This window comes from Phacochoerus africanus, chromosome 4, assembly GCF_016906955.1.
Source record: "Phacochoerus africanus isolate WHEZ1 chromosome 4, ROS_Pafr_v1, whole genome shotgun sequence".
NCBI lineage: Eukaryota > Metazoa > Chordata > Mammalia > Artiodactyla > Suidae > Phacochoerus > Phacochoerus africanus.
Genome location: NC_062547.1, coordinates 28,221,849 through 28,244,711, shown reverse-complemented (window position 1 = coordinate 28,244,711; position 22,863 = coordinate 28,221,849). Strand labels below are relative to the sequence as shown.

Below are 22,863 nucleotides of genomic sequence, written 5' to 3'. Positions count from 1 at the left end.
TCTTGTAATGACAAAAGGTATGGTACCCTGGTCATGAGCAGAGCCTGTGTGGCCTTGTCAAGGCACTAAATCTCTCTGTGCCTCCACTTACCCATCTGTGAAATGGGTTGCAAAGAGCACTTATTTCCTGGAAGTGTGAGCCCATGTGTAAAGTGCTCAGCATAGCACTTGGCAAGCAGCAAATACTCAATAAATGTGACTGATCCTCCCCGAATCATGACAAGTGCTTCATTCTGCCCTGTGTTGACAGCTGAGGACGCTGAGGCTCAGGGAGGTTAGGAACCTTGCATAAAGTTCTCAGGGTTCATGAATGCCAGAGCTGCTGTGTGTGCCCAGGCCACCTGACTCCGGGCATCTCCCCCTTTCCAGTTTTTGCAACCTGTCTGCAGGATTGCCAGTGTTTTCATGATGGCTGATGGCCATGTGTGTGCCCGACTCATGCCCCTCTCCTTGAGCAGTGTCCAACCTGCACATCTGTTCTTAGTGGCCCTTTCGCCAATTAGGAAAGGGCTGGGACCGTGTGGAAAGCCCTAGACTAGAGGCCAGCAGGCCTGGATCCTTGGGCTCTTCATCCACGAAGCTGCTAGAGCCACGATGTTCTCAGCTGTAAAATGAGTGGACAGGGCAAAACATGCCTACGATTCCTAACAAGGATGATGGTAATAGTGACATCACTGTCATCCAGAGAGGTGACAGCTGCTACTGATAGAGGGTCCAGTTATCACTCAGACACTCACTGTTCTAAGTGCTTTATCTAAGAGCACTAGCTCACTCGATTCTTACTACCACTTTTCTCGATAGGTGTGAATAACTCATTTTATAAAAGAAGCAACTGAATTTCAGCGAGCCCAGGTAGGGAGCGCTAGCGCTGTGAGACAGGCCAAAGCCCACCTTCTGAGCCCCAGTGACCTCACACCACATCAGGTTAGGGTAAAACAAATCCCACTGCATTCCAGGGCCAGGGCTTTTTTTCTACCTTGTAGGTCACTCAGTCAGTCAACACACATTGGGTAGCTTGGCCCACCGGGGGTGCAGCCCAAGGCAGATTCCTACCGTTCATTGTTCAGGGCCATCCTTGGGGGGTCCAGGTTGGGATTCTCCATGGACTCCATCTGTGGACACCGCAGGAAGTAGTAGAGCGTGTGGAGGGCATCAGGGGACCAGGTGATGGGCTGGGGCGGCTGGCGGGCCTGGCGGGCGGGGCTGGAGCCAGGACACAGGGGGTGGCGCCCCTGCATGTGGTGCATGGCGCGGGAAACCAGGTCACCTGGCAGGGAGGGCAGAGAGGAGGAGGAAAAAGTGAGAAAAAGTCTCAGTTCATAGCCCCCATTCTTCCAAGGATACTTGCTAAAGAGAAGCAGCTCCTAAACCCGCATGCAAAATTACTGTTTACCCAGAGGCAGCAGGCGGAGGTGGAAACTGTCACCCAGACACACTACAGCAATTTCGATTCCCTTTCACTTGCAGTCCTGCCTTAAGAGCAGAATGAAACCCTTGCCAGGGCTGGGCTCCACCAGAGCTTATGCTAATGTGGTTTCTCTTTCAACATCCTCACTCTCTCCACCACCTCACAGGCTTTCCCCAGCTCTGACTGCGCGAATCTCTCTGGACCTCGTCTCCCAACCTCTTGGTCCAGCGCCAGGCTGCATGGTGATTCTCGCCCCCGTCTCGTGCTGTCAGGTGCAAAGCCCAGGTACGTTTGCAGAAAAGGTACCTCCCTTCTTCACGGCCTCAAGAAAAACTCCCACCACCGCCCCACCACCATGGGCTCACTATGTGCCAAGCGTTCGGTTTCCTAGCAACAGTATTTAATTGGCTGGGTCCCAAATATTATCCCCATTTTACAGATGAGGAGACTGAGGCTTAGGTGGTGAGCAAGCATTTACTGACCCCAGGCATCTCCCAGGTCCCTGGGATGCCTCGGTGACCAGAGGCTATGTAACAGGTAGAGCCTAAATCTGAATCCAGACTTGTGTGATGCCAAGGTCCCTGAATTGAACTGCGACCCAGGCTGTGGCCTTCCCTCCTGAAGTCTGTGGGGTCCTCGGGTCCCCATATCCTGTGTTGTGTTTCTACCCAAGTCAAGTCTTCAATAACCCACCAGCCCGGGACAGGAAACATCCCATCATTGTATGAGGCCACAATGCTGAGGAAGGATGGCGGAAATGGGCCCCGGCACCTGTGGGCCCCTGGTGCTAAGAAAAGTGGTGCCTCCTATTCTTCTCGGGTCTGAGAACTCAGGTGGGGGTGGGGGGCATCTCCTGTGGGTCAGCTTCCCCCCTACCCCCTGCCCCCGTGATAGCCCCTTGGAGGGAAAGCCTCTGGACAAGGCTGGTGCTAAGGTGGGAGAAGTGAGTAGGTTTTCACATGGTGAGGGAGGTGTCATTTGGCAGGAGTGAGTCATTCACTGACTCGGTTAACCTTCCCTGCCTGGCGTTGGCCAGCCTGGTACCCACTCCATGTGTCCCTGGCACTCTGTGCAGGTTCTAAGGCACAACAGGTGCTCAGCGAACTTTTGGAGCATGACAAAAATAGCCTTACACATTCCTTTCTGCCAAGTTGTCCCATGACAGCCACAGCAACGGTGTCTGGCTTCCAAGCAGGGGCAACGACAGCCCTGGAATCGGGGCTCTCCCCTGGGAGAGAGCCCTCCATGCCTCCCACCTCCAAGGCCTCACTCCTGTCTGCGCAGTAGACCCCACGCATCCTGTAGCTCTGGCTCAGCTGCCTGGTACCTCCGGACAAACCCCAGCACCAAGAGGGCTGTGGGCACTGAGTTCCTGACCCTTGGTCCCCAGCCCCCAATCTCTGAGTTGATTGGTCTGGGGCAGGACCCAGGAAAATCTGCATTTTGTAAAAGTTCCCTTGGTGAGTCTAACATTCAGTCAGGTTTGAGAATCACCAGGTAAGTGGATGCAAGCATAGATTCCCGAGTCAGACCTCGTTAGCTTCAAATCAGGGCTCTGCTACTTCCAACTCTTATGTAAGTTACTTCTCAAAGGCTCATCTGTAAAATGGGAATAATCCTTTCTAACCTAAAAATTCTAAGGGTTCAGGAGTTCCCATTGTGGCTCAGAGGTAATGAATTGTACTAGAATCCATGAGGACACGGGTTTGATCTCTGGCCCTTCTCAGTGGCTTAAGGATCCAGTACTGCTGTGAGCTATGGTATAGACAGCAGATGTGGCTTGGATCCAGCTGCGGCTGTGGTGTAGGCTGGCAGCTGTAGCTCCAATTTGACCCCTAGCCTGGGACCTTCCCTATGCCGAGGGTACAGCCCTAAAACAATCAAGCAAACAAAATTCTGGGGAGTCAAATAAATAATAAACATAAAGCACTTAACATCGTGTTTGGCACCGAGTGAGTTCCCGCCTGGTAAGTTGAATACATCACCGTTACTATTACTGTCCTATTATTATTATTCTCTACCATACAGAGCGCCTACCTTACCCCGTGGTGCTCTTCCTTCTAGGACCTCCGCCTGCCGTCAGGCACTGCCCCACATTTCCCAGGATAGGAGGAGTCCAGCCCTGAAAAGCCAGACTCAGCCCTCCCCTTGGGCTCCTGGGTGGTAGAAACTGGCCCCAACCACCCCAGGCCAAGCCGCTGCCCAGCAGCCAGTTGTACAGCGTCATTGGCAGCAGTAAGTTGAAACCTGGCTCCCGTTTCTCCAGGTCTAAATGTCCTAAGTGTTGGCAAGACCACAGGACCACAAGGAGGAGAATTCAGAGTCCTCCACTCCTAACATCAAGGAAATCTTGTTGAAGTATCATTTCAAAGGCTCAACAAGCAGACGTCATTATCATTAATTACGTTTAAGGCGGTTTCACTGTTACTGGTGTGGAATCCTTGGCAGCACATTTCCAGCCACGATACAAGCAAGAAACTCCAGGAAGGAATAAAAGTGTCTCCCGAGGGTTCCCCAAAAGGGAAGCCAGGAACAGAGGGGCCTCTCAAAGGTTTGGAAAACTGTGAAGGCAGCAGAATGGTCACTGGAGATGGAGTCCCTGGACGCTTTGCTCCAAGACCAACTGTGGGCTGTTAGTTTCCCTCAAAGACCAAAGAGGCAGATGCCTGCAGATAACTCTGATCAGGCGTCTAAAAACTTACACTGTGCTGCACCCCCTGGTTATAGCTAAAGGCAGTTGCTTGCTTTGAATGTTCTCCCAGAGTGATTTTCCTCCCGGCCACCTTCTATGTGTGAGGCTTTGTGATGGACAGAAAAAGATAGACGGACTCTCTCATATTTACAACAACCCTGTAAGGGAGGCATTTCCATGTTACAGACGAGGACACAGGCTCAGAGACAGTAAATGATCAGTCCAGCTGCACGACAAGCAAGTGAAGTAGCCAGGACTTGAGCTGGGGTCCCGGGGTCCCAAATGCATGCCCTCAACCGTTGTGACACTGCTACTTGAAGTGTGGTTAGCGAGGTGGGACAGGTCTGTGACCTGGTGGTTACTAGTTCACAGATTCATTTCAAAAACTGAGAGTCACCTTGAAATAACTTCCAGGGCAATCTGACAGAGTGACTTTAAGCTCATTTAGTCTAATACTAATTTAAAAAAATTGGCTCGCATCTTACCTGTGCATTAGCTCATATTTCTTGTTTCCTTTTATTATATTTTATAAAAGTTGCAGTGTGCAACAGTGTTGGGGGGATATAATCACTGGCCTGTCACCCCAGAGAGTTTGAGAAGCTGTGGCGGAAGGGGCTGTCTTGGTTTGGCGCAGCCAGGAGGCGTTTCTGAAGTGTCCTTGTGCTTGAGAATCAATTGATCCTAAGTTTGAGGAGACCTGAGTCTGAAGCCCAGAAACACCAGCGAGCGTGAAGAAATAAGCCCTCTTGCTTGTCAATCACAAGAGCCTTGATCAGAGGGGCTACGCATTCCGCCTGGGCTGTCCTACCTGCATCAGGAGCTATGGAATAAAAGCAGCAGGGGAAAGCCTGGAATTCAGCACTGTCTCCAAAGTGAGGCGCCCATACCATCCGGCTCCCTTCAAAGAGACATGTTTTGTTTATTTCTTATTCCCTCCCATTTACGTTCTCATGGGCAGAGAGCGACAGAGGAAAATACAAGTGCCCAAGCTCCTTTGCAGCTGGACTTAAAACAAGAATGAACTCTTCAGCCTCCCTGGCAGGCTGGCCTTGGGAGGTGCAGGGGGTGAGTATGTGTTAGACCTGGTAAGAGGTTTTAGGTACGAGGTGCTCAGTACCAAGTATCACTAGCCTCATTAAGCTTTCCAGTCTCAGAGAGAAAATCTGCAGTCCCTTCCTCCACCTCCGTCTCCTCCCTCCCTCCCTCCCATTAGCAAAAACCTTGGTTTCAGGGCAAGGGAGCAAGTGCAACTTGGCACATGACACAGCCTGCTTGGCTGTCTGGGAAAGATGCAGATGCTCTGGGGATGCTTCTTCCCCTTGGCCGGAGGAGCAGCTGGACCAGGATGGGGACCAAGCCTAGGCAGGTTCCAGGAGGCGAAAGCTGGATGATGGAGAACTCATTCCTACACACCCACCCACCCACCCCTCAGGTACTGTTCTCATCACAAGCGATACAATGCAGCAGGGGACACAGATACAGCCTCCATTCTCATGAAGCTGATGTTCTAATCACATGAGAGAGATGACCAATCCACAAGTCATCATGCAATAAATCCCAAACATCGGCTAGTACTTTGAACAAACCAAAGCCATAAGGTAGGAGACAGAGGAACGAGGGTGGGACCCTTCGTCTCTGCAGGGTGCTCAGGGAGGGCCTGTCTAGCAAGTCATTTGGGCAGAGACTTGAAGAATGTGAAGGACTAACGTGTTTGGGCATCTGCAGGAAAAAGGCAGAGGAAGAGCTGGTGCAAAGGCCCTGGGGTTGGAGGATCTTGGTCAGGAGCCCGGGGTGGCTGGAGCAGGTCAACAAGAGAAGAGTAGTGATGGAGCCAGATCATATGCCGGATCTGGGATTTCACTGAGGGTGCTGGGAAGCCATGGAGGGAATGGAGGGGATACTGAGCAGCCCCCATCTGGGTGGAGTTGGTAGCAGTGGAGGTGATGAAAGGAAAAAATTAAAACATAGAATTTTTTAAATTTTATGATTATTTTTATATTTTTAGGCCCACACCTGCAGCACATGGACGTTCCCAGGCTAGGGGTCGAATTGGAGCTACAGCTGCTGGCCTACACCACAGCCATAGCCTCGCAGGATCCAAACCTCATCTGCGACTTACACCACAGCTTGCGCCAATGCCAGATCCTTAGCTCACTGAGTGGGCCCAGGGCCCCAACCTGCATCCTCATGGATACTAGTCAGGTTCATTACTGCTGAGTCACAACAGGAACTCCCTAGAAGAGTTTTAGAAGGTAGGACTGATAGGACTCGGTCCCTAGGCTGAACAGCAAGGACAGGGTGATGACAAGACCTTCCCCTGAAGGAAGTTTCTGACTGCTCCCCTTGGGCCTGACCGTGGATTATGAGGGACACAGAGGCCACTACAAGAAAAGGCTCTAGGATAAAAGCCATGATCACACTCTGACCTTGACCTCAGCTGCCCTGAGGTGCTGGTGGCTGGGTTGCTAGCCACATCTAGGAAGCCCACAGCCCTAGGTAAGTAAGATCTTTGCTAAGGCCAGACACAGCAGGAGACAAGCCCCCCCTCTGATTCTTCCCATTAGCAGTCTGACTTGGAGAAAATGACTTTTTTTTTTTTTTTCTTTTTAGAGCTATACCCTTGGCATATGGAAGTTCCCAGGCTAGGGGTCCAATCAGAGCTACAGCTGCTGGCCTCTGCCACAGCCACAGCCACGCCAGATCCCAGCCTCGTCTGTGACCTACACCACAGCTCAGGGCAACGTTGGATCCTTAACCCACTGAGCGAGGCCAGGGATTGAACCCACGACCTCATGGTTCCTAGTCGGGATTCGTTAACCACTGAGCCACGACGGGAACTCCAAAAATGACTTTTCTTCTCTGAGCCTCAGTTCCCTCATTAGGACATGCCACGCTGAGTTGCTCTGCAGAGTAAAGGAGAGCTTGTGAACAAGGTGCTTCATTCCCACAGTAAGTGCTCTCTTAATGTTCAAAATGCAAAACAAACCCAAAGTGATCTCCAAGGGACAGAGGGCTAAGTGTGTCCCTCACTGTCCTCAGGGCGGGAGAGCTCACCAAACAGACTGTGTAGGACCCCAAACACAGCTCACTGTTCAGGAGGCATTCATCTCAGGTGGGGATCAAGCCACACACCCGAGTCCACTTCCTGCAGGGTCCCCGGGGGGCAGGGGGCCCAGGTGGCCATGCCGTAATGCCCCCAGGAGGCAGAGAGCCCGGAAGTCCCAGCTTTATTACCAATCTGCTCTGTGACCTTGAACCAGGCACCTTCACTTCCTGTCTTGGGAAGAGAAGGAAGACTGGGGTAGGGAAGGAAGAAGCTGTGTCCTGAAGAAACAGAAAGGCTTGCCAGTCACTATTCAGGGGCCAGAAAACTCAAAGAACTCATGAGCGGAAAAGGCTGGAGCAGAGTGAAACTCCATCTGCTTCCACACTGCGTGCTGTGACCTCCACCCCCGCCCGGGGCAGGCGACTCACCCTCCGCTGGGGAAGGGGGGGTCTCAGGACACCTCGAGGGAGAACGAGGAGGCAGCAGCGTGTGTGGTTTGATTTCTTCAATAATTGGAATAATGAGAAGGAACGATGGGGAGGCGTGGGCAATCTTCCGCCTCCTGACACACTCTTTTGAAGCAGCTGTCAAATGGTAATGGCCTAGACCCAGGGGTTTCCCGCTGTGTTCCAGAGTGTTCTGAGGTCCTGGGAGGTGCCCTGGCCACTGCACGGCTGAGGCCACAGACCATGCCCTCCTGCAGCCAGAGACACTCTGCTTTTCTCTTTTTTTTTGATCTTTCGGCCTTTTCTAAGGGCCACTCCCATGGCATGTGGAGGTTCCTGGGCTAGGGGTCTAATCGGAGCTGTAGCTGCCAAGCCTATGCCAGAGCCACAGCAACTCGAGGTCTGAGCTGCATCTGCAACCTACACCACAGCTCACAGCAACACCGGATCCTTAAACCACTGCGAAAGGCCAGGGATCGAACCCACAACCTCATGGTTCCTGGTCAGATTTGTTAACCACTGCACCACGACGAGAACTCCTCGTTGTTTTTTATATGTTGAGGTTTCAGGAGGTGACTTCTTTCTAATACTGACTGTAGATGTAGAGCCTTTGGGGCTAGGCAGGGAAAATAACTGAGACAGGGCAGCTATGGATACCGAGGTGTGTGACAATGTAAGGAACGCGTGCTGTCCCCTTAGCCGCTGCTCCCCCACCCCCCACCCCACATGACTGTCACGTAGGAACAGGATGCAGCAGTGCCAGATCATCTGATGTCTCTAGAAAAACCAGAGATATCTGGATTTGGATGTGATTAAGTGCACGGCTGGCCAAAACCATCGGTGTTTATGGGCTGCCAGTTGGCAACCTCTGGCCTTGAAGGATGAATGGAGCTTTCAGAGAAGGCAAGGAACATACAGGAGGGGGAAGCCAGGACCCCAAAGGTGGGCTCTTCCTTGTCTGTCCCATTAAGCCAGTGGGATGTGGATGCCTCACTTACTCAGCTCCGAGATGCTCCCCACGCAGGTGGCCAGGAGCGACTGCTCCAGGGTCCGGAGCTCCAGCTGCGCGTAGGCGTCGGCTCGCTCATCATGGCCCAGGGACCCGCCGTTGTAGGGACTGAAGTACGCAGGGAGGGACAGGACACCTGTGGGGAGACAAAGTGGGCAGGTCACCCAAGGAAGGATGCAAATTCGGCGGGTCACGACCCCTCCCTGTCCGGTCAAGAGCAGTCCTTGGGCAAATCTCAAGGCTCCACTGAGGACAGCTGACTTTTCACTGTGAACGGTGCTATAGGAGCCAGAATCAGGGGTGGATTTTTTTTTTTCCTTGCTTTTTAGGGCCACGCCTGTGCCATATGGAAGTTCCCAGGCAAGGGGTCGAGTTGGAGCTACCGCTGCCAGCCTACACCACAGCCACAGCAACGTGGGATCTGAGCCACTTACACCTGTGACCTATACTGTAGCTTGTGGCAATGCTGGATCCTTAAGCCACTGAGCGAGGCCAAGGATTGAACGTGCATCCTCATGGATACTATTTGGGTTCGTAACCTGCTGAGGCATGAAGAGAACTCCCTGTAGATGTGGGGTTTTTTCCTTTTTTCTTTTTCTCTAGGGCCACACCCGCGGCATATGGAGGTTCCCAGGCTAGGGGTTGAATCAGAGCTGTAGCTGCCGGCCTACACCACAGCCACAGCAATGCAGGATCCAAGTGACATCTGCAACCTACACCACAGCTCACGACAACGCTGGATCCTTAACCCACTGGGCAAGGCCAGGGATCGAACCCACAACCTCATGGTTCCTAGTTGGATTCGTTAGCCACTGAGCCACGATGGGAACTCCTGTAGATGTGGTTTTAAGCAAGTGGGGACCATCCTTTCTTAGAGCCGCACAAGGAACTGGCCTCCAGAGACTCATGGGCCACAGAGGACTTCATTGCTTCCTTCCCTTCTTCACTCGCTAAGTGCCCCACTGGTCTAGGCACTGTGTTGCCTTCAGCATCCAGGGGTGACCAAGAGACCTGGCTTTGTCTTCACAGAGTTCAGGGGGTGGGGAGTCAGATACAAAGGCCTCCCTGCCCACTCCAAGGGCAGCATTGCCCTCACACACCTCTCCCTCCCTCACACCGCCCCCTTTCCTCCTTCAAGCCAAGGATGGGACTAGGAGAAATCACAGAAAAACACACGCTGCCTTCTCCACTCCAGGAAGGGGAGCCTCCCAGCCACTGGCCAAGGCCAATTAGTGTTTTTCATTAGCACTTCAACAACAGAGGAGCAGCGCTGTCAGAATCAATCCCAGAGGGTGACAGCCTGTAAATTTCTCCAACTCACTGTGTGGCTTCTTAGAAAGCACCAGAAAAGCAACATCAGACTGGCTTAAAATGACATGTTGGTGCATAGGAGCCTGTGGCTACAGAGATTCCCAATTTTTGGTAACGGCTGTTTCTTTGATCAAGGCATCTTTGTCTAACTTCCTTGAACTTTTTTTTTTTTTTTTTTAAGCAAAATACCCACAGGAATTGAATCAGTCACTTTTGGGAAAATCTCTTAAAATTCCTTGAGATAATGGGAGAGCCCCTGGGATGTGGCCAAATCCGGGTTAGAATCCCCTAACCTGAACACAGAAACGTCACAAGGATGACAACAGCCATAGGTCATAGAGCAGAGCAATTAAGACAGGGCCATAGAGCTGCAACGTTTGGGTTCACGATTCTGGCCCTGTCACTTAACCAGTAGTGTGATCTTGGGCAAGTTACTTCACTTCTCTGTGCCTCAGATTCTTTGTGTGTTAACTAGAGGTAAAGGAAGTTAACTAGCTTCTGGAGTGGGAGTGAGGAGTAACTAGTAACTGTTCTTCGGGGGCTGTTGCCTTTATTTTCACCATGTGCCGGGAATGCCGGCTTTATTTCCACCCTCTCATTTATTCTTTCAACATGGTAGGCACTGCTGTCTCCTTGTCAGATACTGGGCAGCTGACAAGGTGAATAACTTGCTCTTCTAAGCGGCAGAGCTAGGATGCGAACCCAGGTCGAATTGCCTCTGGAATGTATATACTTCACCCCCCTGTGAGCCCAGAGCTAAGGACCATGCCACCAAAATCCCCTACTGCTGCCCGATTCAGGCTTGTGCACACGACAAGACTGCTGCAGTGCTATTCCTGCTCGGCTCACCCATGGCAGCCTTCCTCCTGCCCAGATGCTGGCAGCTTCTCAGGCCACTTTATAGGGTCAGCTGACGGTCAGCCCTGCCCTTCCCTTGACCCAGCCTCCCTCCCCTCCTCAGTGCTGCCTTGCTGCCCTGCTGCGTGGCTGAGACGTGCCCCCACCACCCCCAACACATCCGGGCATCAAAGCACTTCCTCAAAGCTCTGTTTCCAGTGGAAGGAGGTGGAAGGCTTGATGGGGTTCCCCCTGCCCACAGCCCTACTCCCCAAAGTGGCACCTCTCCCTGGCAGCTGAGGACCCAAACACCTTAGTCTGGCTCTGAGCCTTCATCCAAGTAAAACAAAAGAGAAACCCACCCCAACCCCCACCACAAGCTAAAACCCACGGACATCCTGAACATTTGAGAAGGTTTCTCTCTTTTTACGTACAAGTCCTTAAGCAGGCCCCCGACTTCTTCTCCTCTCCATGATTAATCCGCAGAAACAATGCTGGGGACATGTGGACCAAATTTACAGCGCTTAGGGCAAGGGAATAGGAAATTCAGCTGAATTGTCAAAGGATTCCCAGAGAGAAATATTATGTCAATGGATCTAGTAACAAGAGCTGGCAGCTCCATTAATAATAGTTCCCATTTTCCCCGTCATCGCCCACCCAAAGGGGCTTTCACTTAATACTGTGGCAAAAGTAATTATGAGCCTATTATTAATAATAGTAATTGATAGCATCACAGCTTTTGCATAACACCTTTTGCTTTTAAGAGACTGCTAACACCGAGTGCGTAATTTATCCTTCTAGCAAGGGAGAGAGGGCAGTCACTATCAATAATAGCCACCGCTGACTTTTATAGAGGGCTTACTATGTGCCAGGACTGTTACAACTTTATATGCATGATGACATTCAATTCCCAAGACTACTAGCATGAGGTGCTATTAGCACCCATCTTATAGGTGAGAAAACCAAGCCCTCCAACCCCCAAAGTTAAGTGACTTGCCCAAGGTTACGGAAGGTCAGAAACTGAACTGGGGCTGGAATTTCCATCTTGTGGATTCTCAAGCTGTTGAAATGAAAGATCCTAACTTTGGCCACCTTGTCCCTTAAAGAGCATGAGGATATTTGTGAGAAAAAGATTTCTGTTTTGTTTGGGACTGGGGTCTGCTAGGAGGAAATATAAAGAAGGATCCAGAAATATATCTTTCCTTTTTTTAAAAAAAAATTATAATTTTCTTTTCTTGCTTTTTAGGGCCACACTCTTGGCATATGGAGGTTCCCAGGCTAGGGGTCGAATTGGAGCTACAGTTGCCAGCCCACACCACAGCTACAGCAACACAGGATCTGAGCCACGCCTGTGACCTATACCACAGCTCATGGCATATGTCTTTTTTTTTTTTTTTTGGTCTTTTTGCCTTTTCTAGGGCTGCTCCCGCGGCATATGGAGGTTCCCAGGCTAGGGGTCGAATCGGAACTGTAGCCACTGGCCTACCCCACAGCCACAGCAACGCGGGATCCGAGCCGCATCTGCAACCTATACACAAGTCATGGCAATGCTGGAACCTTAGCCCACTGAGCAAGGCCAGGGATCAAACCCACAACCTCATGGTTCCTAATTGGATTTGTTAACCACTGAGCCACGGTGGGAACTCACATATGTCTTTCCTTTTAATGTGTCTCCAGGCACGGCCTGCCAAAGATTCCTGGAGGTCTCACATAAAACTCTATAGACAGAAGGGTGTCTCTCTTATTCCCTCTGATCTTTCCAGCTTGTCTTTTGAATCCACCCCTTAAGAAGGCCTTTTTTTAATGTCAATCCGAAATTCTTCTCTCTCTCACATAAGTCTGTTCCTCAGCTGCCTCACTGGAGTCGGAAAATATTTGCCTTAGGTCCTCTCAATACTTCAGTGCCGCCTTTGCCCCACACAAATCCCCAGCTTTATGAGATGGGCCCAGGGCAAGGCCACTCTGGAAAAGGGATTTCCAAAAAGACAAGGGAAAAGATATCTTTTTCCCCCTGTTTACTAAAATCCTCAGGAAAAACTGTTTATTCCTATCATGATGGAAAAGAACGCATGCTGGAATGAAGCCTTTATCTCTTTCTTAGCTAATAAGGACAGCCCGAATCAACCCCTGACGAACTCTGTAAACGTTACACCCGAGTCAACCCCTGCCGAACTCTGTAAACATTACAAAGAAAACCCGCACCTATCACTCAGATCACTGCTGTGAAATGAACTAGCGAGCAGCAGGCATGATCGGGGGCATTCTCTGCCTCCCTCGGCTATTAAATGGGCCTTTCTTTCTTTTCTTTTCTTTTTTTTTTTTTTTTTTTGTCTTTTTAGGGCCACACCCAAGGCATGTGAAGTTCCCAGGCTAGGGGTCGAATCGGAGCCGTAGCCACCGGCCTACGCCAGGGCCACAGCAACGCGGGATCCGAGCCTCGTCTGCAACCTACACCACAGCTCACAGCAACACCGGATCCTTAACCCACTGAGCGAGGCCAGGGATCAAACCCGCAACCTCATGGATGCTAGTCAGGCACGTTAACCGCTGAGCCACGATGGGAACTCCTAAAACGGACATTTCTTTTGAAACAACGTTCCATGCCTGTGTGCTCTGACGTAAGAAAATATTCGAACAGTTGCTGTCAGAGAATGTTTTGCCTATGTTCTCTTCTAGGAGTTTTATGATGTCCTATCTTATGTTTAAGTCTTTAAGCCATTTTGAGTTTATTTCTGTGCGGGGCGCAAGGGTGTGTTCTAGGTGCATTGATTTACATGCAGCTGTCTAGTTTTCCCAGCACCATTTGCTGAAGCGACTGCCACCCCAGGGTGCTATGACTGTATATGAAGCCTCTACATTTCTCAGTCTATACACAGAACCACAATCTTCCATCGCTCAATTTTTTTCTCAAGCTGGTTGCCCAACCCTTGAATCTTGGAACTCATTATCTCATTCCCCGACACCACCTCCTCCAGTCCCTTCTGAGTGTAGCACCACATCCACCCAGTTGCCTGAGGACAGAGCTCTGAGTCACTCTTATCACCTCTCCCTCTCCTCCCCCATACATCCCATCGGCTCCCAAGCTCCTCCTCTTCTCACTGCCTTCTTAGCTCAAAACTCCGTCACTGCCAGTTCAGTCTACTGTCTTCTCTCAGCACATTGCAGCAGCCGCTCCGCTGTGCCTGCCTGCCTTACTCTGCTCGGGGTCTGTCCTCTGGCTTTAATAACTCCCCACCACCCTCATGAAGGGGTTCCACCTCCTTTCCGGAGATAAGAATAACTAATAGTCTTCTTTCTCTCTCTGAAATTTAGGGACAAAAAGAATTCTGCCTGTAAGTGGGGAGATTTCCAGCACCCCTCAAGGAATTAAGAAGAATTCAAGAATTCAGAAGCCTAGGCATACCTGATCCTGGTTTCTGCAAACCGTTTTCAGAGTTTGGTCACTTGGCTCTGCTCCAGCCCTGGGCTCCTTCCCAGGTGATTCTCCACCAGTGCCCAGAGAGGGCGCTGTTGAGTCAGATGGGAAGCCTGGGAACCCGGCCTTCTGGCTGGTGATTGCCAACCAGGAATTCTACTTGGTTTTCAGTTTGCAGAAGTATCAGCTCCTCCAAGCAAGCAAGCAACATACCAGAAGCGGATGGACTGCCTACTGGGTTGACAAACCAGAGTTTCAGTGGTAAATTTTTCAGAAGTAGGGCTCAACCCAGAGGCCACGTTGATGGGGATTTCATTCTCTTCTCTGTAAAACATGGTGTCAATCAGATGGCCTCTCAGGTCTGATCCAGCACTAGGATCTTGCACCCCAATTGGCCCTTCTAGCACTAAAGTGCACCCCTCAAAACCTTTTCCACTACTTTCATTCCACTGTTTCACCTCTTTTTGTTTGTTTGTTTTTGTCTTTTTGCCTTTTCTAGGGCTGCTCCTGCGGCATATGGAGGTTCCCAGGCTAGGGGTCGAATGCCAGAGCCAGAGCCACGCAGGATCCAAGCCGCATCTGCAACCTACACCACAGCTCACAGCAATGCCAGATCCTTAACCCATTGAGCAAGGCCAGGGATCGAACCTACAACCTCATGGTTCCTAGTCAGATTTGTTAACCACTGCGCCACAACGGGAACTCCCTCCACTGCTTCACTTCCGAATTGTCAACAGTGGAAACAGACCCTGTTAGTATTATTTCCTGTGCTTTAACTGTAGATGTAGGAGTTCCTGCTGTGGCACGGTATGTTAAGAATCTGACTGCAGCAGCTGGGGTCACCACGGAGGTGTGGGTTCAATCTCTGGCCTTGTGTAGTCGGTTAAAGAATCTAGCGTTGCTGCACCTGCAGCATTGGGTCACAGCTGTGGCTTGGATTTGATTCCTAGCCTGGGAACTTCCATATGCCATGAGTGTAGCCATAAAATAAAATTTTTAAAAAATGTAGATGTAAATGTGTCCTTTTTTGGTGAAAACTGGATAGATTGATAGTTCAGTTTTTCTTTCTTTTTTTGGGGGGGGGGGTGTGGACTACACCCACAGCACATGAAAACTTCCGGGCTAGGGGGCAACTTGGAGCTGCAGCTGCCAGCCTACACCACAGCCACAGCAATGTGGGATTGGCGCCTCATCTAAGACCTATACCACAGCTCACAGCAATGCCAGGTCCTTAACCCACTGAGCGAGGCCAGGGATTGAACCTGCATCCTCATGGATACTAGTCGGGTTTGTTACTGCTGAGCCACAATAGGAACTCCTATAGTTTGGTTTTTCTGACCAGTCATCCAAATGCCATCAAGACTATAAGGTAACTGTCCCCCAGCTCAACAACCCATTCCCAGTGCTCTCCCTAAACTTGCAAATGTTCTTTTCAGGGCGCTGTGATGACAGTTGGATCAGATACCTGTGCAAGCCTGTGTGCCTCGCACCCTCTCCCGACCCTGCCCCCAGCACTTCCCACCAGACTCGCTAGCCACTCAGCTCAGGGACGCTCCTTCATTAAGGCAGCAAAGGCTACCATCACCTGTCTCCTATCTCTTTAAAATGAAACCCAGGATGCAGAGGACTGCTCTTTTACTGCCCTTGAGAGGAAACTTGGCAGGGCATCTCCTGCCAGTTTTCCTTGGAGCTGGAAAGCTTGGGTAGGGTTCATTCCATAAGCTTCTGAAAATAAAAATTATATGGCCCCACTGAACAGTTTCCAAATAGCCCACATAACCCAACCCATTTTATTTTATTTTTTTTAAGTATTTCCAGTCTCTGGCCTGGAATTTTATATATAGCACATTTAATGCCCAGTTGTTGTCTATTAGTCATACTGAAACAAAGTGCTGAAGAGTTAAAGCAGAGAGACTCAGAGGGAGTATCAAGACAGTCTATTCTAAAAACAAACAAACAAACAAACAAGCAATCAAACAAAAACCAAAAAACCACACTACTTCACTGAATGGTATTTCTCCAAAGACACTGGAGCAAGGTGAAGATAAAGGAAATAAGGAGAAAAACCTAGATGTGGAATGAAATCTGCCAGACTTGATGAACTATCAATCATCCATGAAGGCTGATCCATCAGGTATAATTGAGGAGTTTTTCTATGGCACAACAGGTTAAGGATCTGGTGCTGTCACTGCAGCACCTTGGGTTGCTGCTGTGGCTCGAGTTCCATCCCTGTCCTGGGAACTTTTGCATGCCAAAGGTAATGCCAAAAAAAGAGTAATCCCAGGAGTTCCCATCATGGCTCAGTGGCTAATGAATCTGACTAGGAACCACGAGGTTGCGGGTTCGATCCCTGGCCTTGCTCCATGGGTTAAGGATCTGGCGTTATCGTGAGCTGTGGTGTAGGTTGCAAACGTGGCTCAGATCCCGCGTTGCTGTGGCTGTGGTGTAGACTGGCAGCTACGGCTCTGATTCGACCCCTAGCCTGGGAACCTCCATATGCCATGGGAGTGGCTCAAGAAAAGGCAAAAAGACCAAAAAAAAAAAAAAAAATCAGCCGGAACCCACTACAGAGGAGACCGGATACTATGAGGCCCAAGAGTTCAAGTTAGGAGCAAATATTGGGAGACAGGAAGAGAGAAGAGCGGAGGTCTAAATTGAGTTTGGGAAGCAGGTTCTAACCATGGGTTAACAATGAAAGGAGATGAGCTACCTATACCCAGCAGTGCTCTGGATAAACCAGCACTGGAACCCACGTGAAGGCCGAGCGGTAGTCTCATTGCCATCAGCTAGTACCATCACTAGCCTGCTTACCAACAAGGGACGCTGAGGTTTCGATGGACTGGGTCACTTGGCAAAGGTCACAAAGGTAGAAAACGTCCAAGATGGGATTCAGACCCAGCTCGTCCAATCCTGGAGTCTACACTGCCTCCCACACGGGGCTCTGCCATTCAAGCCCAGAAGGCCTCCCTCACCCCTCACCAGCCCAATGAGCACTGCCCTTTCCCTGTCTCCTTCAAGGTCAGGAAATTAAAAGCAAACATAATCACGCTCTGGTTAACACCTCACTCTAAGTTATCAGAACCCCACTAGCTGGAGGTGGTCTTCCGGTTAAGAGAGGCCCAGAGGGCCAGGAGCTTACCATTAAATGGTGAAATAGTGAGGCACATTTACTATGGCCCAGGGAGCCAGGGGCCAGAGGACCCAGTGCGAGATTAAAGGCTGCTGAAATACAGCATGATCCTTGCCAGCATCCCCAATTCTCTTTACAAAGATGGGTCTTTTTTGTTTATTTTGTTTTGTTTTTAAAAAGAAGATGGTGAAAAGCAAACCTTACAGTGAATCCAGGGCTGGAATTCATCTCTCTTTGGAATCCTTGACAGTCCTGGGCCAGCTGGGGGTGGACGTGCTTGGGGAGCAGGCCTTGGGGTGCCTCTTCCCCCTCTAGCTGGCAGCAGCACTGCTGATCTCAGGGCCAGCTCATCCAATTCTCAGGGGGGCTCCATGGAGGGCGAGGGCTTAGACAGGCAGAGAGGAGCCACCATAAAATCATAGCCCAACAAAGCAGTGGGGGCGGGGGGTGAGCCCAGAATCTCCATCTGCAATGCTGGCTTACTGGCATTTCGGTCATTTGTTTAATTAAGGTTCACTTCAGTTCCATCATAGACTCAGAGATGATTATGTCCGTAAAAGAATAAACTAGTAGAGAATCTGGACTGCTGCTTCATTTTTTTGAAGTTCAAAAAGACCCAGCAAAATGAAGCCTGTTCAGTGCCATTTCCCCCCTTTGCAAGAGAGTAAAATAAAGCCTGAGTAACCACGCAGATCAATTTCAGGAAATTAAACCTAAAGGTGAACTCTGGAAAACCCGGCAATAGTCACAACATCGGGCAGAGTGTGGGGCAGAGAACTCACACGTGGACCACTGAGCTTTTTCCAGTGGAAAAAAGACCCCTGTGGTGTTCAGAGTACTTTTTAAGAGATTCTGGGTGGCCGCCCTCCAAAGCATTGATGTAACATATCAAGAACTTGAGTGACCCAGGAAGCATGAGTCTTAGAACTGCCGCCTCTTAAAAAAAATCCACCGCATGACCATAGTTCTTTGTCAAATGCCGTCCTTGACCCAGGCTGGTTGAGCACACCAGGTCCTGTGAGCCAAGGGCAACATCGAGGTCCTTTTGTATGAGGGCAACCCGTCAAAACACAAACCCAGTCTTGATCCCAAAATATCAGCCCTTCCCCCAACTCATGCATATAATCACCTAGGTGAGAGCGCTTCTCTCTATGCTGGGGCTATAAATATGTTTAGAACTACTGTGCTTTCTAAACTTCTTAAAGTGAATATGATTTACTGGTGCAATAAAAAGTGATTGTTGTAAAGAAACGGGATGTGATGGGGAGATGCCCTTGGAGCAGAGGGTGATAAAATGTTTCCTCTGAGCATGGGAATATCCATAATTTCAAAAATGACAGAAAAGTAGTTAGCTCAAATTAAAAAAATTTTTTTTGGCCATGCCCATGGCATATGGAAGTTCCTGGACTAGGGATTAAATTTGTGCCACAGCAGTGACCCTAGCACTTCAGTGACAATGCCAGGTCCTTAAACTGCTGCACCACAAGAGAACTATGACATTAAAATTTTATATAAGAAAACAAGGGGAATGTTTAAAAAAAAAAGTACTATGATCTAACTACCTACAAACTCAGAATGGAGGTCATCTAACATAAAAGATAGTTATTTCCGCACGGGAGAACTTCAGATGACTTTTCTATTATTCTTCACATCTTTTTTTTCCTACAGAATAAATAATGAACACGCATATTTTAATAGGATTCATTTCCCCTGCGCCACAACGGGAACTCCTAAACAAAATCATTATTACAACATTTTTGTGAGCTCACGGTGGCAAAAAAGAAAAAAAAGGAAAACTTGTTTCCTATATAGACAATACTTTAAAAAAAAGAAGAAGAAGAAAGGAAAAAAAAAAACAAAAAACACCAAGGGAAAGAAATTCAGGAAGTTCCCGTCAGGGCACAGCAGAAAAGAATCTGACTAGGAACCATGAGGTTGCGGGTTTGATCCCTGGCCTCACTCAGTAGGTTAAGGATCCAGCGTTGCCATGAGCTGTGGTGTAGGTTGCAGACGTGGCTCAGATCCCAAGTTGCTGTGGCTGTAGCTCCAATTGGACCCCTAGCCTGGGAAACTCCATTGCTGCGGGTGTGGCCCTAAAAAGACAAAAAAAAAAAAAGAAAAAAGAAATTCAGGCACAAACTGTCCTATCTTCCTAAGCAGGAGGTGAGATTTTTGTCTGCAGGTCTCATTCCCAAATCAGCCCCTCTGAGAGCCAGCCCATTCACCTGGCCAGATGGTGGTGACTCAGGGGCCACCTCATGGGGGGTGTTGGGAGGACACCCTTCCTGTGGCATCCTGCTGACACTCAGCCCAACTGCATACTCACTGCGTTGATCCTGCATGATCACGGCGCAGCCACGCAGTGGCCTGGACCGCCAGTACGGGGGCAGGGTCAGGCTGCAACATACTGGCACTGAGGACAGGGAGAGCCAGGGAAATCCTCATGCCACAAAGCCCAGTGTCACCAAGCATGAAAAGGTGACAGTGTTGCCAGTGCTGGGGGTTGGGGATACAGGTGGGTCTGGAGACGGGAGAGGAGGCAAAGCTTGTCCTGGGAGCCAAATCTGAGCTACATCCCCAGGGAGAGCAGTGCTGCTGGCAGGAAAAAGAGGGGAGCAGAAGTCTCCACGTGTTAACCCAGCAGAAGGAGAGGGTAAATGAGCCTGAGCACCTGTAATACACACATGTCACTCCTTGGGAGTTAAAAAAAAAAAAAAAAAAAAGAGGCAATTATCACAAGGTCCAGGGCAGGAGGCCAAGATATTTATTAATAGAACATGAGTGCATTAGTCAGAAATGTACCATGCTAGAGTCCTTCTAACAAACATAACCTGCTTCAGTCAGCTTTGCTTCCCATTCCAAATGGCTCTGGCTATTAGACACTCCAGATGATTTAATAGCATGAGTCAGAAGGAAGAAGGTTCAAAACTTAGCGCTCAATCTTATTGGCTGTGTGATGTTGGACTAGTTACTTGACCTCTCTGAGCCTCAATTTGTTCATCTGTATAACAGACCTAATAATAGTTCATAATTCACAGGATTATTTGAGAATTAAAAGAAGTAAGCATTTAGCAAAACATTTCATAAATATGTAGTAAATAGTCTTATATTGTAATATTCATATAAGTGGCCTGATTCCCAGGGCCAGTGCCTCTGGGATAAAGCCATCAGATACCATATAAAAGTATTTATCAGTATCCAGAGGAAGGGATGGACCCCATGCTAATCTATCCTATTATTTTCCTGAAGGTCTGTGCTGATAAAGAATCATGCTTTGCTCACCACGCATGGGTCATTTATTCTTTACTCACTCACTCATTTCTTCAACTAATGAGCCAATACTCTGCTAGAAGTGGCTATGCTCTGAGGATAGAAAAATGAACAGGCCATAACAGATCTAGCCTCTTGATGTTTGCAGTCTGGTGAAGGAGAGCAAACAGTACACAAGCCAAGTCAATAATATGTGCAAAGGGCCACATGGAGTCAGACCAAGGAGCCCAGGAGGGTCTCTAAGCCAGGCTACCTAGGCCTGGTAGTCAAGGAAGGCTTCCTGGAGGAAGGGACGTGGCTGATGAATAGTTATCAGTCTGGCAAAGGGGTTGTTTGGATGCATCTTCCATGCAGAGGAAGAGCCTGTATAGGGAGGTTCTGGGACAGTGATAGGTTGGGGAGGGGCCCCCTGGGCTTGTCACGAAGCTGTGTTTATAGAGTCAGCACATTATTCAAACTTAGACTATGTGTTTATTTGGGGCAGCCTGGGAGGTGGCTGATGGAGATCGTTGCCCTCTCTCCACCCACGCTTAGAGCCACTATAAAGCCAGGATTAGCGGACTCTTCCTGCAAAGGGTCAGAGAGTAAATATTTTTGGCTTTGCGTGTCTCTGTCGCAACTACTCAACTCTGCCAGCATGGTGTGCATTTGAACAACAGATAAACAAAGGGGCACAGATCTGAATTTTACATCATCTTCATGTCTCATAAACTAGTCTTCTTTTCATACCTTTTCAACTGTTTAAAAATGTAAAACTAACTTTTGACTCGAGGGCCATATGAAAACAAGTGTCAGGTAGGATTTGGCCCCAGGGCTCTGCTGGCTGCCCCTTGTCCTAATCCAGAGCCCCTCAGAGGGATGGAGAGGGGGTAGCTCAGAGGGAGGGGCTGGGACAGAGGCTAAGGGGCCGGGACTCTGTCCTGACAGCAATGAGGACTCACTGAAGGGGTTTCAGCAACTAAGTGACAGGGTCATAGGTGCATTTTGACAGACAAATCCAGCAGCAGTCTGGCAAAGGAGCATCTAGATTAGAGAGTCCCACTGCTGCCTGAAAACCTTTTTTTTTTTTTTTTTGGTCTTTTTGCCTTTTCTAGGGCCGCTCCTACGGCACATGGAGGCCCCCAGGTTAGGGGCCCAATTGGAGCCACAGCCACCGGCCTACACCAGAGCCACAGCAACTCGGGATCCAAGCCACGTCTGCAACCCACACCACAGCTCATGGCAACACCAGATCCTTAACCCACGGAGCAAGGCCAGGGATCAAACTCGCAACCTCATGGTTCCTAGTCAGATTCACTAACCACTGCACAACGACGGGAACTCCTGAAAACCTCTTCTTTGCTGAGGAATTCACAGTCAAAAAATCCACTTGGGCCACTGCTGGGCTCTTATTCCTAAAAAGCTGTCATTCCTTTTAGCTTTTGCCCCAAGCACTTAAACATCAAAGACGGAGGTGGCAGATTACATTTTTTGGAGTTAAAATTCATTGAGGGATCATTTTAAAGCCCAAATAAGTGAAAACCATGTTGCTACCTTTCAAATTGGTGATGTTCCTGGATCGGCATAAAGCCGTCAGCAAATTTCAATCTCAGTCTTCATGGCTCTAAAAGGTCATTTACCAAGAATGGGAGAAGTCAACACGTGCCTCAAAATCTGGGCTAGAAACAAAGACACCCCAAGACTAAGTGCGTTGGGGACACCAGAGCCCAGAGTTTAAGATACACCCTTTATTGTAACTCATACATGGCACATATGGACATAGCCTTGAACCACACTGCCCCTGCTCCCACACACAGAAAGGGGGGCTGTCAGGAAGGGAAATCCTGCAGACAGAGAGCACATTCTCTAAGGCTGTGGGACCTCTTGTCCCAAGGTTGACGGATGGCTTCAAATGTGGAAGAAGTATCTGAGCAGGCTTGGGGCATCTGAGCACTCATTCACGGATCCCATCATTTACCTACTCAAATATTCATCACATGCCTATTAATTACACTGAAACTCGTGCCGCGAAGATAGAGATGAGGCTCTAGAGGAGAGGAAAAACAAGTAGAGACAGATAAAGGCACCCTAAGGAGTGCTGAAGGAGGGGTCTGCAGTAGGTATGAGAAGCTTGGGAGGAGTCTGAAGAGAGGGCTTTGGCTATGTGCTGTCATCAGCAAGGGAGGAAAAAATAACAGGATGTTTCAGAAAACCCCGCTCACTCCAAGGACCCCACAGGGATTGTACAGACTTGATGAGAAGCAAACGGTCCCTGCTCATCTCACACAACACCGGGGTGGGTTGAAAGTAGGGAGGGGGT

The 22,863-nt window shown here is 49.5% G+C and overlaps 1 protein-coding gene across 1 annotated transcript in view; it reads right to left on the bottom strand.

The window, feature by feature from the left end:
* The window catches only part of ABTB2 (ankyrin repeat and BTB domain containing 2), a 202,579-nt gene that overhangs the window by 44,598 nt on the left and 135,118 nt on the right, over positions 1 to 22,863 (bottom strand). The window contains exons 2-3 of the mRNA XM_047776024.1: positions 8,591 to 8,737; positions 1,054 to 1,267 (exon numbers count right to left, since the gene is read on the bottom strand). Of these exons, the coding sequence (XP_047631980.1) occupies positions 1,054 to 1,267; positions 8,591 to 8,737 (361 nt within the window). The remainder of the gene's footprint in view (positions 1 to 1,053; positions 1,268 to 8,590; positions 8,738 to 22,863) is intronic.